At 34.6% G+C, this 18128-nt stretch overlaps 1 protein-coding gene across 2 annotated transcripts in view; it reads left to right on the top strand.

The window, feature by feature from the left end:
- NBEA (neurobeachin) overlaps positions 1-18128 on the top strand; it is a 509094-nt gene that overhangs the window by 187711 nt on the left and 303255 nt on the right. For both annotated transcript variants that reach the window (XM_086771979.1, XM_086771978.1), the window contains exons 27-30: positions 33-140; positions 2119-2287; positions 3663-3758; positions 17349-17787. In XM_086771979.1, coding sequence (XP_086628105.1) covers positions 33-140; positions 2119-2287; positions 3663-3758; positions 17349-17787 — 812 coding nt within the window. The remainder of the gene's footprint in view (positions 1-32; positions 141-2118; positions 2288-3662; positions 3759-17348; positions 17788-18128) is intronic.

The following is an 18128-nucleotide window of genomic DNA, read 5'->3' as shown; positions in this document are numbered from 1 at the left end:
AGAAAAAAAATCTCACTACTTTTTATTTTTAGACTCCCCTTGAAAATGTCCCTGGCAATCTTTCTCCTATAAAAGACCCTGATAGGCTTCTTCAGGATGTTGATATTAATCGTCTACGAGCAGTTGTTTTTCGTGATGTGGTGAGTAATATGTGCTGTAATTCTTTCTTCTGCAAAATCATCACTTATATTTTGAAAGAGACTTTGATTGTACCGGAATTAAAAATATCCTTCATGTGTTGCACTTCATATATTATCTGCAAACCATCTGCTCGTGGTTTTGTAACTACCAGCCACTTTCTGCACTTTAAAATCATCCTGGTACTATTTGAAATTAGTAGCTAACTGTGTTTAGCAGTCAAACTTGATTTTATATTAGACAGATAATCACAGGCAGAATAAATCAATTATGACCTATATTGTTTAAAACTGTATTACTAAAGGGGTCGGCTATTTGTCCAACTAGGGTATCAGAAGTAGTTCTTATATATATTACAGAGCTACAACAATTGGATTTATCAAGACAAATTTTACTTCTGCTGAACACATATATACACACTGTATATAAAAATATATTAAAAACTGCATCAGAGTGCATTGTTTTGGAAAGCAATACAATAGGAATTATTATTATGTATATGCAAATACATATTTTATGTTTAAACTTCTCCAACCTAAGTTTGAGTGGATTGCAGTGGAGACTGAAGTTACAAATAGCTTTGAAAAGAAGAAAGTAGGACCTGACATACAAAAAAAATTATCTGTCAGGATGACCTGATCACCTTAAAAGGGCAAGGTTGAATTTGAGTGGAGATCATCTGTCACCTACTCTTTTGTTGACTGGAGGAGAAGGGAATAGGAGAAATATTATTTCTGGCATTTCTATGAAAGAACTTAATAAGAGGATTTCTGGTTATTTTAAGAATTGCAAAGACGTGCAGACGAATTAAATAGCATCTGGAAGCCGTGGAAAGCAAGCACTATATTTATAATAGAAAATGCATACTTCTGCAACTGAGACAAGGTGAAATCACGATAAGGGTAGATAGAGCCTGAAGTCTTAATTCTACCATGTTAGTTTTTACACCATAATGATAATAAGACATTTCAGTTGAACTACAGCAACTTAAGCTCGATTAGAATGATATCTGAGGCATAGATTGTAGTTGCTATCGAACAGCAGACTATGTGAGGAGGGAGGATAAAGTTGTTGTGGTCCTGGCATTTACTAAAACCAGAGTCCTGGAAAACTAGGATTGCTGCTGACAATCCTGTTGAAGAAGTCAGAATGTACGAGCTGGAATTTGTTGCTGAAAGAAAAACAATGGTCATATCCCTCCTGCTTTTATGTTTTACCAGAAGCTGTTATGCCTGCTTATGCATCCAGTATTAGCTAGAAAAGCATCAACAAGCTCAGTTTTCCCTCTCAGCAGTAGTACCCCTTCCCTTCTTGTGGCAGGAGCTGTTGGAGTCTCATCCTTGGGGCAGCAAAAGTCAGTTGCCCTTGCTGTTGGGAAGCCTTGAAAGCACTCTTAGAGCAGAGTCAGGACTCTGTTCTGAAAAGTCAATTGACTCCACAGTCCCAGAGATTTGTGAAGTTGCCAAATTACCTGTAAAATTCAGTACTTAATACAAGCTGTGTGCATAGTACTCCACTGAAAATTCATTAAATCTTCTATGTAATCCATTTGCTCCTGAAAATCATAGAATCACAGAACAGTTTGGGTTGAAAGGGACCTTTAAAGGTCATCTAGTCAATCCTCCTGCAAGGAGCAGGGACATCTCCAGCCAGATCAGATTGCTCAGAGCCCAGTCCGACCTGGCCTTGAATGTTTCTAGGGATGGGGCATCCACCACCTCTCTGAGCAACCTGTTCCTGTGTACTACCACTCTCACTGTGAAAAATTTCTTTGTTATATCTAGCTGAAATCTGCCTCCTTCTAGTTTAAAACTATTACCCCTTCTCCTATCACAACAGGCTCTGCTAAAGTGTTACTTACTATGTTAACAGATACAACATTTCAGAAAGGTATTGTTTATTAAGCCTTCTGGTGATCTTGTGTGAAAATTCTATGGAAATGTCTGATATTATAGATCTGTTCCTTTTTCTCCAACACAGGACGACAGCAAACAGGCTCAGTTCTTAGCTTTGGCAGTAGTCTACTTCATTTCCGTTCTGATGGTTTCCAAATACCGCGATATACTAGAACCACAACGAGAAACTGCAAGGTCTGGGAGCCAGGCAGGTAGAAATATCAGACAAGAAATAAATTCACCAACAAGTACAGGTACATTTGTTTTCTTAAAATGTTATTCTATTTTTTTTTAGAACAGTAATTATTTTACTGCAAAGTATTTTTAGCGAGTAGCTTAAGATTCGAATAGGAAATTACTTGCTATTTTCTTCCTCTAAAATAGTTCGGTTCTTTAACATACATTGGCGGATTTCAGTTATTCTGTATATTTACTTATAGGGTACAACTAATTTTCATTTGCATGTTTTTTTTATGCCTTTTTTTCTTTAATTTGAAAATAATTAAAAAGAAACCGGGTGCCTGATGGAGTTAAAGCTGTAGAGTACAAGATAGTTGATCAGCACAACTTCCTGAATCTGTTATTTGTTAGGAAGAACAGATATCCTTATACCATAAAATGTATAAACAGCAAACACAGTTGTTTGCCAATGTGAGCTCCTTTTGTTTGAGTGAGGAGGTTTGGGAAAGGGTAGTGGTGGAGGACTGAGTATTTTCTTGGAGTCCTGCTGTGTTGGTGCCTGCATTTAAAAGTCTATGGAAACAATATAATAAAAAGGAAACATTTCTATTGCCTTCTTTGACTGAACTGTTCATGATTTTTATTAGTGGTAGTGGTTTTTACTAGCATGTGTTCTTCAGCCTGAGAGGGAGGGAGACTGTTAGCTGTCAGAACCTGTCGGAAATTAGGGATCCAAACTTTACCCTGCTTTGTTTCAAATATTTTACGCTGTTGGTTCAGTAGGTTTTTTCGATTGGATTGATTGCAACAGTACCTTCTGTGTTAAAAGAACTGACAACAGAACTGAATTTGTCCTTGAAGCTCTTTCTGCATGTTTTTCTCTTGTATTGATTTCTAATTACTTTTTTCATTTATATAGTTGCTAATTTTCATGTTTCATAGAATTTATCTTCCAATTTGTGTCATATTTTAGCCATTATTTCCTGATTCATCGTGATGTTTTAATTTGCTACTTATACATAATTTTTAAGTCCATGTGCTTGTAGGCTTTTCATTTTAAATGTACTACATGAAGATATTCAGTTATGAGAAATCCTAATTTTTTGTGCTTTCCTGGTTGTATGTTATGGTCCTGCACTAAGAAACTACTAGTTTCAGTGAACTGTTTCACCCATGATTGTCTTGCCTCTGTGTGTGTGTATATATATATATCTATCTGTGTCTCTTTTTTCCCCATTAATGTTGCTTTTGAAGTGCCCAAATAATAGATATGCTGTTTCCTATCTCTTGATACAGAACTTGCTTTCTTCCTTTAGAAATGCATTTTTTGTTGACAATACCATATTTGCATGTTTCAATGAGATAGGATATCTGTCATGGATCCACAGTGGACCAGGCCACACATGAATACTAGCTGGCTCACATTTGATTCCATGATTTTCTCCACAGTTGTGGTCATACCATCTATCCCTCACCCAAGTTTGAACCATGGATTCCTTGCCAAGTTAATTCCTGAGCAGAGCTTTGCCCACTCATTTTACAAAGGTAATATTAACATCATCTCCTAACCTGTTTGGGTGTTCTTATTTAATGTAATGTAATTCAAGAGCTAACTGTGATGTAATTGTTGATAAATAAGTATACGCCTCAGGTTACATGGAGATCAGACCTGATGATACCTTTAAAACTTTAACTTCCTACCTATATTTCTCTAGGAAATCTCTTTCCCACTTTTACTACCATTTATTAACTTTACTTATTATGAAAAAAAAAATTAAAAAAAAAACAGTCAGGAGAAGGGAATGGATATAGAAAATTTTAAATGCTTTTGGTTTGTGGTTATTCTGCTAAAATATTAGGTCCATAAAAATAAAATCAGTCCTATTTTTAAAATATTGTGTACCACATAAAGTATGTAGTACTTTTGTAGGATTCTCTTTCCCCATATCTTTTCCTGTTCTTTTGCCTTGCTTTCTTGCTTTTTTCCTTGCCTTCTTGATGGTATGTAAACCTCTGATAGTGTATGTATTGTGAATTATTTTATGCTTGTTAGTTAATGTGCTGTGCTGTGCTTTTCTTGAAGGAAACCGCTTTTGTGACCAGAGCAACTATTCTATGTTTTGGGCCTGATTTGGTTTGTTTGTTTGTTTGTTTGTTTGAATAGATACAATATAATGTAGGGAGTATGTTTTTCAGATGTCATTACTTGAAAAAGAGAGTTACCTGAATGAAACTTCAGCCAAGTTTGCATGTACATTTTCCCATTGATTTGCATGCACTGTGCTGCGAATACAGAAATGTAAAATAGGTTAAAAAATGTAATCTGATGAAAATGTTTTTGGTATAATTTTGAGAAATCTCAATGGGTAAAAAGATTGATTTATAAAAAGCCTAAGAGATTTAAAATTGCATCCTGTTTATAAAGAACAGAAATAGTTAACTTCCTAGTTTGGTAATAATGCGACTTATGTTTGTCATACGCTATTCTGGGAGCATTATGTTAAAATACTCGTTAACAGCAACTTAAAGTATCACTATGTTTATCTGGCATTTCTTAAACTTCGGTGTGTGCATGTATGTATATTATAAATTGGAAGGATTTGTGGTTTTGATTAATAAGGCTATTGTCTGCCTACAAAGAAAAAAAAATTATTCTGGATCATTCAGTTTGCTGATATAATATTCTTCGTTGTGACCAAGTTGCATTTGTATGATTTAATCTATCATTGATAAAAAAAAAAAGGAGTAATTTGATTTTAGTTGAGAAGGGTACTACAGTACTGTGTGCTACTACAAAATAAACATGTAAAACTTCATTCAATACCACTTTTTCTTTTTTTTTCTTTTTTTTTTTTTTTTTGCATTTAGAGCATGTTACTGTGTATCAGGCGTAGGATATTTTATTTTTAAAGACCTTTGCTTGAAAATTGGGATCGGTTAGACTGCCTCAAAACACAGTTACTTAAAGATGTTTTAATTTGTATTAAATTTAATACAATTAAAATTAATTGTGATATAAATTCGATTACACTGCTTTTTGTACAAAGCTTGACATTTGATATAATGGGTAGCAAAAGGAGGGGAAAAAATAGGTTTTTTTCTTATCCACATAGAATGAATACATTAATGTTGTACATAAATAAAATATACGTAATGAACACAGAAAAAAAAATTAAGAAGAAATGGAGGCAGCCATAACAACTAACTAAAATATTTCAGGTAAAGCATTTTTTAAGAATTGTGTCTTCTATCCTATTGCCTATAGTACTTGTTTTACCTTGAATTCAAGTAAAATACAGTTTTGTTTTAAAGTAGTTCAATAGATCTGTAGTAAGAGTGTGAGCAGGATCAAAAAGAAAAGTGTTTTGGCTTTAGAAACAAATTATTCAATAGAGGAAATGTTATCTGTGAAATGTTTCTGGTTTTTGTATTCTGAACCCTTCAGTTTTGAACATTAGCAGAAAGTGAAGTGAAAAAAAAAATTGCCAACACTGTCAGAAAAGGCTAAAAGTCAAAACCTGTTTTGTCATTTCAAGAATCTTTCATTCCAGTGGCTAAGCCAATTGGTTTCCTTTTAGTGATCTGACATGCTTTCAGATGTTGGCAGCAAGCATGTAGTATTTGAATATTATTTTAAATTTTAAGGTATTTTAACATATTATAGAGTGGTTTAATGTAGCATTTAAAAGTAAATACATATTTTTAAAGCAAAATCCTATTTATTAAAAAATGGATAAAAATTCAGTTGTGTCATGGAAGTAAAGTCACTATATTTTGTTCATTCAACAATGGATGTAAAGGATTCATTCTTTGTCAGTCCGATTCAGTACAGCAAATTGTATCATAATTGTTAGAACTGTGCAAGACTTCTTTGGGACAGATCTCTATGAATTAAGAATCTCTTTGAATTAAGGGAAAAGGATTGGCTACTTAAAAGAAATCAATTTTTAGTAGATGGAATCTAATTATCTGACCAGGAGGCTTGGCAGGGGAAGGGTAAGGGAGCAGTAGGTATATTACCAGTATTTAAGTGAGATACTGATTTTGTTCTTAGTGATGTTTGGGGTTTTATTCTTTACATGGGACAGTATCTTTGGTTAAAATATATGGAAGGCTGTGTGAAACCTTACTTGTCTCAGGCACATTACAGTATGTGATTGGTGTAAGCTGCTTATGAGTAACCACAGCTGGTGTCAAGTGCAGGTTACAAGAATTTTGAACATCATTATACTTGATACAAAAATTTTTGGTTCTCATCATATGAAATGTTGACCTTTGCCTAGTTTGTTAAAGATATTATGTATTAATAGATCGTATTATTGAAATAAGACTTTAAAATATGCTTTGCACGGAAATATATTCTACTTTTATTTACCAATGTTTGTAGGTGGTAAAATAAGGATTAAATGTCTCTGTTACTGTTAATTGAATATTGTTCACAAGGTATATGTTATCTTATGGTGCTTAAAGGAAAAAGAACATACCCAGGAAGGAAAAAATAAACCAATAGTGTCCATGACTACCATTTAACAATAAAAATGTTTATTTCTTTATAATATACTTCTGTATTTATTTTTATTTCTAAGCTGATCCATGAGGAGGGAAAAAAATGTTTCTCTATCTGTAGATTTACTCCTTGTCATAAGTTGGTCACAAGTGCTTAGGTTTCTCCTACTAGTTTCTGATAACTTTAAAGGGTCTGCAGTGCTTCTAAAATAGTCTGTTCTTACTAAGATGAAGCAGAACTTGTAAAATTAAAAGAAATCTTCCTTTCTTTTCAATTTAGGTCATATCTAGTGCTACTATTTGGAGTAATTTATTATCACAGTCTCAAGGAAAATAGCGGATCAGAACTGAATCAGTAGTGAATCAATGTCTGAGCTGGTTATCCTAGACCCCTTTGTAACAGGTTGAGAGAAGTTAGGGTACATTGAGGGTACAATTCATCTGGCCTGCTTTAGAGATCTATTTAAGAGAGATAAATTGGGCACTAGAAATCCCTATCTCTTTCCATTCACTATAGATGTTGTTTTAGACCTCTGCCTTGGTCAGATTAATTGTAGCTCCTTTGACTAAGCTTAACTGAACTCTAGACATAAAACTTGCTTTATGACAAAAGCTGGCATGATATTCTTTGATCTCAGGCACTTAATCCAGTCTAATGACATTATGTGCCTTAGTAATGTCCCCATCCCATAGATAGCTATACTTTGCTACATATATGTTCATAGATTCATATTCTTTGAGTACCACATGTATATGGTTTGAAAGTAGGAACTTTATATCCATCTAAAGAATTACGTAATGTCTTCAACCTAATGATTGGCAGCCATGTCCCCTTTGTACCTGGCATCTAATAAATCTGAGCAATGCGTATCATTGTCCCTTCACTAGCCCTTACTTCTTTTCTACCTGTTTAACAGTGTGCAGTGCCACTAGTCTGCACGTTCCTCCACTGTAAAGTATTTTTGAATACTGATTTGTTTTGTTGTATGGTTGAGGGGATTTTCAGTTTTGTCCTTTCATTTTATAAGTATTCGAGTCTCCTTTTTTTGCCTGATGAGTGCTTGAGATCCTTGAAGGAGACTATTCCTGGCAGTCTGAAGTACTAGCAAACCCCTTTATAAAAATCTTTGTCTTTCATCTTTGGCAACATGTTCCACAAAGATCTTGTGTGAGAAATCCTGTGTGGTATTTAGCAGGGAAGCAGTGTTAGAGCTTAATCTTTGCTCATGGTGTTGGAGTTTATTTCAAATCCTTTGAAAATCTTCCTTTCAAATTCTGTAGGATGAAGATAGTCCCAGTAAGCAAAGCTACTTCTTGTGGAAGGCAAACAAACTTCTGTTTTAATTTGCAATCAAATACATTAAATTGATCTTAATGTCAGAGGAGATTCAGGTCTTTGTAGGAGGATTATCAAGACTCTTATAAGGCACCTGACTTAATAGCACATTCTGAAAGTGGAACTTGTCAGTTCCCACAGCCATTTCAAGATAAAATTGTATTAGTCAAGACATCATTAGTGGTCTTTACCTTTCTCCCTTTGGTTAGCAAGAGGTACCCCTTTGAACTGAGCATAAAATGCTGAAATTTGTATTTCTGGAATGGCAACAATTAGAACAGTTTAGAAAAGAATGTTTTCTTCTCAGTTGATTTATCTGGTAAGATGGGGTTATTTTCCCAAAATTCATATCAAAATATTTCTGTTATGTCTGGAAAGTGTGGAAGTCCAGACTGAAAAATTGAGAGTAGCCCTTTCTCTTACGAGGTAGATGGCAATAAGTACATACTTTGAGAGCAGAAATACCTTTTCATTGAAATAAGACACAGGAGAAAGAGAGGAGCATGGTATAATCCGTTAGTAGCACCTAATCAGCCTTATTATGTAAAACCGAGTAACCTCTTTAAATTACTGCTATAAATTTGAAGTAATCTGTGCTGTGGTGGTCAGGATCACTTAAGGTGTGTTTTCTCAATTCTGGTTGTTATTGAAGCTATCCTTGCTTACCTTGAAGGTTTATTGGACTACTGTTTCTTTCAACAGTGCTTCCACATCTTCAGGAGTGGAAAAGTGTGAATGATCTTTTTTTTACACTTCAGCTGGCAACCTGTTAATTACTGAGAACGCAATTAATGTTAACCAAATAACAAAAAAATATTATCAGTCAAAAACTGACATTTCCACTTAACATTATTTGGGAGTGTTTCAGAAATGAAAGCACTGGAACAGCACAATTCACCCTATAACATATTGTGGGAAGAAAATCAATATGTAGCTTATCACAACATTTCATCAAAAATGGATTGGCTTTTCAACTCCCTTGATATCGCTGTCTGTCTTTTTCCCAAAGCACTGTAAATGAACAGATTTCTTAAAGGTATGTGGTGTAGATGGACTGAAAGCTATTGATTTTTTTTTCCTGACAGAACAAACTGTATTAAAAAGTTGCAGAAATAGCCTTTTTTTTTTTGAGGACAAGTAATGCATCAAGTTTTTCTGATCTCACAGATGTACGGTACTCTGGATATTGTACGTTGCTATACTGCTGTTTGTATTCCTGATGTAGTAGCATAGAGATTTCCAGCCTATTTTTAAACTAAGTATTTTGCATAAGGGTAGAAGTCTAACTATGCAAAGTGGACTAAAGGACTAATTTATGTTGCCTGTCAAAATATCCTTTGCCTTCACAAAGTCCTGACAGAATTCACGGCTACATCTTCCTCAAAATCTCTTTGTACATATGTTTTCAAGAAACTTAGTAAGATGTTTTAAGGGACACGGATTACAATAATGACAATCATAAAAGTCAAATTCTACTGAATTTCTGCCTGATACATAAAATTATCGTGTTGGTTTCCTGATGAAATGTATCCTGCCTATTCCAACTGCCTCTGAGAGTACTCACATTTCAAGATCATTAAACAGTAATAAATAAATCTATATCTAATATTTATTGCTCTATGTCAACTACTTAAGGCATCAGAAGATAAGTTTGCACCTATATTGCATTATTAATTTATCGATCATTATATATGCATGAAGCAATTGTAATGGCTTTTTTGGTAAAATAACATTAATAATTATTTTCAGTTGTTTATCAAATTACGGATGTTTTAAAAATTCTTTGATTTTTCAAAGTAGTACTTAATATAAAACGTTTTTAGTGTAAGTTCCATCATATCTATGGAATATACTGTGTGCTTCACTGTTAGCATTTGTGGCTGGATGGTGTAACCTAGATGACAGATTTTTTTTTTTTTTTATTACTTTTGCAATAAACCTTTAATCATAAAAATATCATCTTTCTCAGAGTGAATCAGAAATACAGATATTATTATAGATTACTGACAAGTAACCTATTTTTTTAATTAGATATTTTTGGAGTTTACACAAAATTTATTTATAAAATTTATAAAAAATAAATTAAAAAATAGAAACTAGGGCAATTCACCTAGGAAAAAACATATTACCTTATTTTTCCTAATTTGTGGTTGTTTTTGTTTCAAATATAAACGGCTAGTTTTATACTGTGAAGTTGACATTTCCTTAATATAACTTTTCATTTTCTTAGATATATCTTAAGTCTTTTTAGCTAATGCCTTGCTAATGCATTGGTTTGTATCAGCTGGCATTTTGTTAGTCAATCAGGTAGCCAAACAGACTGATGTACAGATGTCTTGTCTATCAAGCACTGAGTGAAAGAGGTTTGATTAGTAAGGAAAAACTAAGACATTGATTAAAGACATTTCCTGAACAGATCAAGAGTTGTATCTGTCGTAAGTGGCTCTATTAATACTCTTTTTTTTGGTCAAGATAGAAGGAGCTGCCCTGTGTGCCTGTCTGAGTCCAGGAGTGATTGTGGGAAAAGAAACAAATGATAAAACTTCTGAGGAAAGTGAGCAAATAGAAACAATTTCCCGTGAGCAAAGAGAGAAAACATAAACTAACAGGTGTCCAGCTATGAAAAATGGCTGATGATAACTCTATCCTCTGCCACACAGGGTCTTCATCACTTCTCAAGCTTGGTCTCCCCACCCTTACTCTCTCCTGCTCCATTTCTCTCCCATTTCATAGAATCATAGAATCGTTAGGGTTGGAAGGGACCTTTAAAGGTCATCTAGTGCAACCCCCCTGCAGAGCCTCTCTGGTTTTCCTTGTCCTTTTACATCCTTCCTCCTCAGAAGTCATAGAATCATAGAATCATAGAATCACATGGTTGGATGGGACCTATAAGATCATCTAGTCCAACCATCTTCCCACTACCATTGCTGCCACAGGTACTAAACCATATCTTGTAGCTCCTCGTCAAGCCACCTCTTGAACACTGCCAGGGATGGCGACTCCACCACCTCCCTGGGCAGGCCATTCCAGTGCCTGACCACTCTTTAGGAGAAAAAGTTTTTCCTCGCGTCCAATCTAAACCTCCTCTGGTACAACTTGTGGCCATAAGTCTACTCTGATTAAAGGGAAACTCCCAATCCGCTGTCTTAAATCTTCTCAAAATCTGTGCCCTTCCTATTGCCAAGCCACCCCAGAGTCTTTCATATCTGACCTTACCTGGTCCCTCAGTTTTCAGCTGTGCCCCCCTCAGCCATTCATGTCCGAGCCCTGGGGTGTCTCCACTGGTGGCTTTCACTCTTCCCAGCTTGATGCTGCCGTGGCTTGTGCCCTACTTCCATCTCTCTTCACGTGCATGACTACTGGTGCTGTGTTAGACAGACAACTGAAGCTGCACTGGTGCATTGCTATCCTTGCAGAAGCAAAGGGCCAGCTTTTGAGCTGGCAGGAATTTCAGAAACCTGGATAAATGGTTTGGCTAAATAACAGATGCAGGTTAAATGCAGGCTGCATTTATCAAGCAGCTTCCTAGATGAAAGGCTGATAGTGCAAGTATGACAAATAGTAGCTCTAAGCGAGGCTCTTTTTCCTCAGTTTTTTGGAATTGAGTTAAAAAGGAAACTTGTTTTAGAAATATTTAGAACAGCAAATTAGTTCTGCAAAATAGAAATTGATGTTGTTCAGATAGCCTTGCCTCAGAAATAATAGAACCCCATGAACTTCATTAGTGGGACACAACCAGATTTGCCGACTAATAGACAGTTATTACATGAAGAGTAATACTGGCCAGGCTGCCAGAACGAGTACACATTAAGTGGTTGACCCATGGGCAGGATCACTATACAGGGAATTTTTACTGTTGTGTCTTTATAACTTACACGCAGAAATAGAAGCACCAATATGAGGAAAGGTCCTGACTAGATAAAGAGCAGCTTGGCATCTTAATGTTTCTTTTAGGGTGATTCTTCTCGTTGTTGTGCCGGAGCCTCTGAGGACATTTCCATTGCAACTCAATTCTTGGTTATTTGTTTCAGTGTAACTTTAAATCAGACCATTATTACTCTTTGATTCTGTCCCCATACTTAGTTTCTCCTCTCAGCTTAATTGTACTACTTCTTATATATGAAAACTGTTAGATTGATGTTACTAGCAAGAACTTTTTTGCTCTTTAGAGCTTAGAAATTGATTAGTTGACTCTGCCACTTACGGTGGAAGCCATAATATCACTGCCTTGTTGGTTTGAAAGCATTTTCAGCTTGTAGTGTACTGTCCTTGAAAGTTCATAGAATATTACAAAGAGGTCTATAAAAGGCAGCTAATAAGGTTATTATCAGTGCCTTAAGATAGCTATAAAGAAAACAACTCATAAATTTTCCAGGGCATGTGCAGACTGAAAGGTGACAGGAACTAGATCAAGATTGCCCCAGACCTTCTGTTACCAAATGTTGCTATATTGTTCACAGAAGAAATTTGACAGTAGTTTGGGATAGTATGACTTTCATCCATCTGGTAAGCAGTTAATAATTTTCATATTTTTTTACTTTTGAAAATTTTCAGCTGATTTTTATCTAGTAGAGGGGATTAATGAAATGAAAAAGAAAAAAAGACCACAGGAATATACACACCATTTTTCATTTTTTAAAAGTAAATAAAAATTGAAAGCAGAATATTTTGTGTTGTCATTTTTGTGTAATGGCAAAATTGTATATATTTACTGCAGATATGAAATGTCTCATTATTAAGTTAATAAATGTGGGTGTGCGTATTTTGTAGACGTATGGAAGCAGTGCGAGAGCTATTTCGGTAACTCAGTAGGTTAAAACAATTACAGTACACTTCATAAATCACAAGCAAACAAGATATTTTAGGGAAAGAGTGTGACGGATGAGGTCACCAGATATACAATATGTCATTTAGTTAACTTAAGCCCATATTTTTCCCATAATGTAGTAGAAGAACTCATTAGTTACAATGAAAAACAGTAAGAAGGAGGCATCTGGCTTCCAACTGCCTGTTTCTGACAGGGTTAAGATCGCTAGATCTAGTAATGTTTCTGCTTTGTCTACTGACATAGCCTTGTACTGCAGAAAACTGATGAGGTTTGCTGAAAATTTACAGGCTTAGTGTCACAATGTTATAAAATAGACAGATGCAATCAGTTTTTTTTTTTGCTTTTGTTCATATTTATAATTTTGCTATGTTATTTTAAGTATTTTAGATTTTTATAAAAGCATATGTGTTACCAGTTTAAGATTTTTAGTCAATAACAGTATGAATCAGTATTGAGTACTGATTCTTTATTCCTGAAGTCTGAAGGCTACAGAACTGCTATGACACTGTATAAATGAACATAGAATAAAACTTGTGGATATACAGTGTTGTAAATAAAATTGGTTGGGTTTTGAGAGCCATGCTCAGGAGTTTATAATTTACCTAGCATACTACTAATGATAATACTGATCCAGAAGGTCTTATCATCTTTTCAGACATATTTGTCTGAATTTCACAAATACTAGTTTGCTAATACTCTTATCAGAGAAGCAGTTAGTAAGCATTTTTATCTGTTCTGAGTTTATTTTCCTTTGATTTACAAAAAGTAAATTAGATGTTTTAAACCCTTTTTCATTTCACTTACTTGGTGTTTTAAAAATAAGAGTTAATGTACTGGATTTAGGTAGTTTTTAGAGATTGTTATTCATAGTGATAAATCAGACTGAGCTTAATTGACTTAGTGCAGTGTATCCGTATTAGGTACAGGAGACACAGTGAGAAAAGTAAAGATACAAGTCTATTTTCTGTGGATATCGAGTATCCTACACTTACCTGTATATAGAATAACTTCTTTTATATTTTTTTCCTAAATAATTTTAATTAGTGTTATGTGTTGTATAGTAAATTGTATCTAAATTCTATATTCACAAATTTAATTTTCCTTCAATTTTTAACGTCACATGATGCAATCCTCTAGGCATTTTACTCTCATTTGGGAACAAATGATTACAAGGCACCTGCTGAGTAATTAAGTACAGTCCTATTTATAGAGTCTAGAAATTAGTTGTGATTTTTGAATTTGCTACTCTAACTGGAAGGCTATTCCAGAATCTTAATTCCATAGTGATGACTGTCACTTTTCAATCTGAATATATTCCTGGTGAGTTTGCACACGTTTTTTCTCATGCCAACTCTTCTATTTAGCTTAAATCCTTTTTCTGGAATTTGCATCCTGAAAATTTGTGTATAATAGGTATTTTATACTCTCTCAGTATTAATTTGGCCAGACTGTATCAGCCAAACTTTTTTTTCTGTAACAGTTGATTGCTATGGATCTCCATAGTGGCACTTCCATCTTCCTCAAATACAACAGTGTACACCGTATTCCATAATGAACCCTACCAATGCCTTCTCTAAAGCCATTAATACTTGAATCTTGCATGAGTGATTTCTTCAGAAAAGTTTGGAATCACATTTGCCTTTTCCTTGGCAGTGCTGTATTGGTAACCAAATAATTACCTGGCTACATCAACCACTGGGTCCCTCTCTTCAGTCATGTCCAGTTAATGAATTCCAGTTGTAATTGGAATCTCCATGTTAGTCACTGGATGCATAGCTTTTAACTATTAAATGTAATTTGCCGTTCTGTCATAATTCCTTCTTATAATCATCCTTCTGTGCATCAGTTGTACCTTGTAACTTTGTCATCAGCAAATTTCACCAGAATGTTTTTACTTTTTCACCTGAAATCTTTAATAAAATTTTAAAAGAGGTAACTCCCATGGTAGTTTTCCTCAGACTCATGTTTTGTCTTTTGAAACTGTTTGATGGCTTCTTCTTAGCCAGTTTCTTTTCCCACCTTCTATTAATTTCCAGGTTCTCCTGAGTAAATTACTGTCTGTTGTGACAACTCCAGCTTTACTGAAATTTACTACCTTGGCCCTTATATTCATTTAGCAATATGCAATATTCATTTAGCAATATTTTCTTTTAGCAAAGCCACTTTGTAATCTATCTTGTTCCATTCCATTATTATTCTTTACTCCAAAATAAATCCTGAAATCTTGCTTATTGTTGAAGGCTTGTAGTTGTCTAGATCGTTTTATCCTCTTTCTTAAAAAGAAAAAACGTGTGGTGATCTCCAGTCATATGTTGCTATCTCCACTTACCTGTCTGGCAAAAGTATTGCTACTAGACCAGTAATTTTGTAGACTGTTTCTTTCAAAATTAGCTTTGAGTCAGTTCATTCCTAGGATTTTAATACATTAAAATCTTTCTTCTGGTTTAATTAAGGTATTTTAATTTCCACAGCCACATTTCTATTAGCTTTACTGTTTTTCATTTTGTGTTCAGTATTGTTGATTTTAATGAAAATTGAGGTTAGATGTAGTCTAACTTTACCATGTAGTGGACTGTCTTCTTTTTTTCAGTGACCTCTTTTCATTTACATAATAATGGGACCTTATGCTATTTTACTTACCGTATATTATAAGGGTAACCATCTAATTGACTGGCAGTCCAGTCCTACTCTTCCCTTCAGTTGAGAAGTGTTGTCTTTGTTTGGATGAAGTTTAAAGAGGCGAACAAGCAGAAAATTCATTAGGATCATTCTGTGGATCAGATGTCCTTCTGTGCCAAATATAGGCAATCCTAAGTAGATATGGATTTTTTCACTTCCTGACCCAGCAGATGCTAAGTGCATTTTATGCAGCTCATAAATCCAGTTTCTACTTCCTGCTTCACAAAGCAGGGCTCATATCTATTTGATAAAATGAGTTTAATGGACTTAGGCAAAAGAGAAGAGGGAAGTGGCTTCAGCATTTATGGCTGTTAAAAGAAGAAAACAATACTCCTTATAATGGGTTATTCTGCTTTGTGTTTTTAAAAGCCTCTTCTGTTCCATCTATATCTGTTTGTTTTTACTTGTACACATGAAGAGTTTTACACTACCATTAGTTCAAACATAAATAATTTCATATAGAATTTTTTATGTGCACATGCATACACAGGCACTTATACCCTTGTGGTAAATTGTAGAATCATAGAGAATAGTTTGGGTTGGAAGGGACCTTTAAATGTCATGTAGTCCAACATGTAAAATGCACACATATTTTATAGCTGACTCTCAAACAGTTGGTAATAAGATATGTGGTTGCTATTCACATTATATTGTTGAAGGACATTTTATTTTGAATAGTCGGGAGAGCAGAGCTTCATCTAAGTATGCAGTAAAATATTTCCCATAGTATCTAAACTTGCTGCTTTATCAGAACCATTAAAAGAAAAAGAAGTGTTCCTAATTCATACAGATAAATTTTATAATCAAGACAGATGATCCAATGAAAATGAAGTAGTTTGAAAGTAAATTTAAAAATAAGTTTGAGTGCAAGCTTTTTGTTGTTAAAAATAGCCACAGTCTGTTGCTCTCAAAAATGTAAACAAAAAGGTGAATGTGGAAGTTATTCACAAGTCTAGCTAACTTTCCACTGGCATAGCAAATTATTCATATTTAATGAAGTTGTTGTGTCTGTTTCACTGAAGTAATTAATAGAGGTATGCTTTTCTTGGTTACAAGATGTTGTAGAGTCCATTTCAGTCTGGAAATGTTCCAGACTCAACAGATTTCATCTGCCTGTCTCTGTAAAGCTGTTTACTTTGTTCTTTACATTTACCATAAAGAATTGCAGAATTTTATCTTTTGCAGGGAAGGGAGATTTAGCTAAGGAATCAACGATAACACTTATTTTTTTGTTCATGTATAAATAAATCTGTGATCAGTGTAATGATACATGTGTAAAAATGTGTATAGTACACATTTTGTACAAAAGACAAAGCAAGCAAAAGATCTAGCAGTTTTCTTTTGAATGCAAGCTTAATATTTGCTGACAATAGAAAGACTACATTTTATAGTAATCCTAAAGCGTGAATGATTGCATTTTTCTCTTCCAGTAGTTTCATAGATCATACAGATATGCAGTCAATAGGTTATAATTTTTAATGGTGTTTTTACTGGTAATATTTTGCTATTTGATTACTGTGTGAGTAGAGGGCTGCAATTCTTAAATGTCACTGAGCTTGCATAATACAACTTTGGGCTCCCTCTTCCAAGCCCTTATATATGCCAAACAGCTGTTGAAAACAAAATGTTCTGTATGTAGAATGAGTTTTTAAGGTATAAATTGCTAAGATTTGTGGGCTTTCTAATACCTATATTTCTGTCTTCTAAAACCTCAAGGTCATATTTTTTGGGGAAAAGTAATCAAACTAAGTTATAAATATTGTTCATAATCTCTATTTCACTGCAGAGACACCAACTGTATTTCCAGAAAATATCAAAGATAAAGAAACACCGACACCAGTTGAAGATATTCAGCTGGAAAGCTCTATTCCTCATACAGATTCTGGAATTGGAGACGAACAGATGCCCAGTATTTTGAATGGGACAGACTTGGAGACCAGCACAGGCCCTGATGCTATGAGCGAGCTGTTGTCTACTTTGTCTTCAGAAGTGAAGAAATCTCAGGAGAGCTTAACAGAAAGCCCTAGTGAAATCTTGAAACCCGCATCATCGATATCCAGTATCAGCCAAAGTAAAGGCATCAATGTCAAGGAAATACTGAAAAGTCTTGTGGCAGCCCCTGTTGAAATTGCGGAATGTGGTCCGGATCCGATCCCTTACCCAGATCCTGCTCTGAAGAGAGAAGCTCAGGCTATCCTTCCCATGCAGTTTCACTCATTTGACAGGTATATGACTGGATTCATTATTTTATATTGATGTAATTCAGAAGTTTGAAGGATTTTTTTTTTAAAACATGGTTATACTTCTACTGGTTTGTATTAGACTATATTAAAAACTAGCTGCATTACTTCTCCTTTTCTGAGTTACCAAAACCAACCGTATTGTATAGACTAAAGTAATTCACCTTGTTTTTCTCTGTCAGCAGTGAATAAAACTCTATGAGGTACTCGGAACATAAGCCTGTTGTAAAGAAATATTTTTGCGATAAAATCTTTTTTCCTTTAATACAGCGTTTTAGGGAGGAGGAGGGGTAATATCTGCTGATATAGAACAGACTGACTGTGTA

The sequence above is a fragment of the Chlamydotis macqueenii genome, chromosome 1 (assembly GCF_036417535.1).
Source record: "Chlamydotis macqueenii isolate bChlMac1 chromosome 1, bChlMac1.mat, whole genome shotgun sequence".
NCBI lineage: Eukaryota > Metazoa > Chordata > Aves > Otidiformes > Otididae > Chlamydotis > Chlamydotis macqueenii.
Note: the sequence above shows the minus strand (reverse complement) of the source record. Positions and strands in the feature narration are given on the sequence as shown.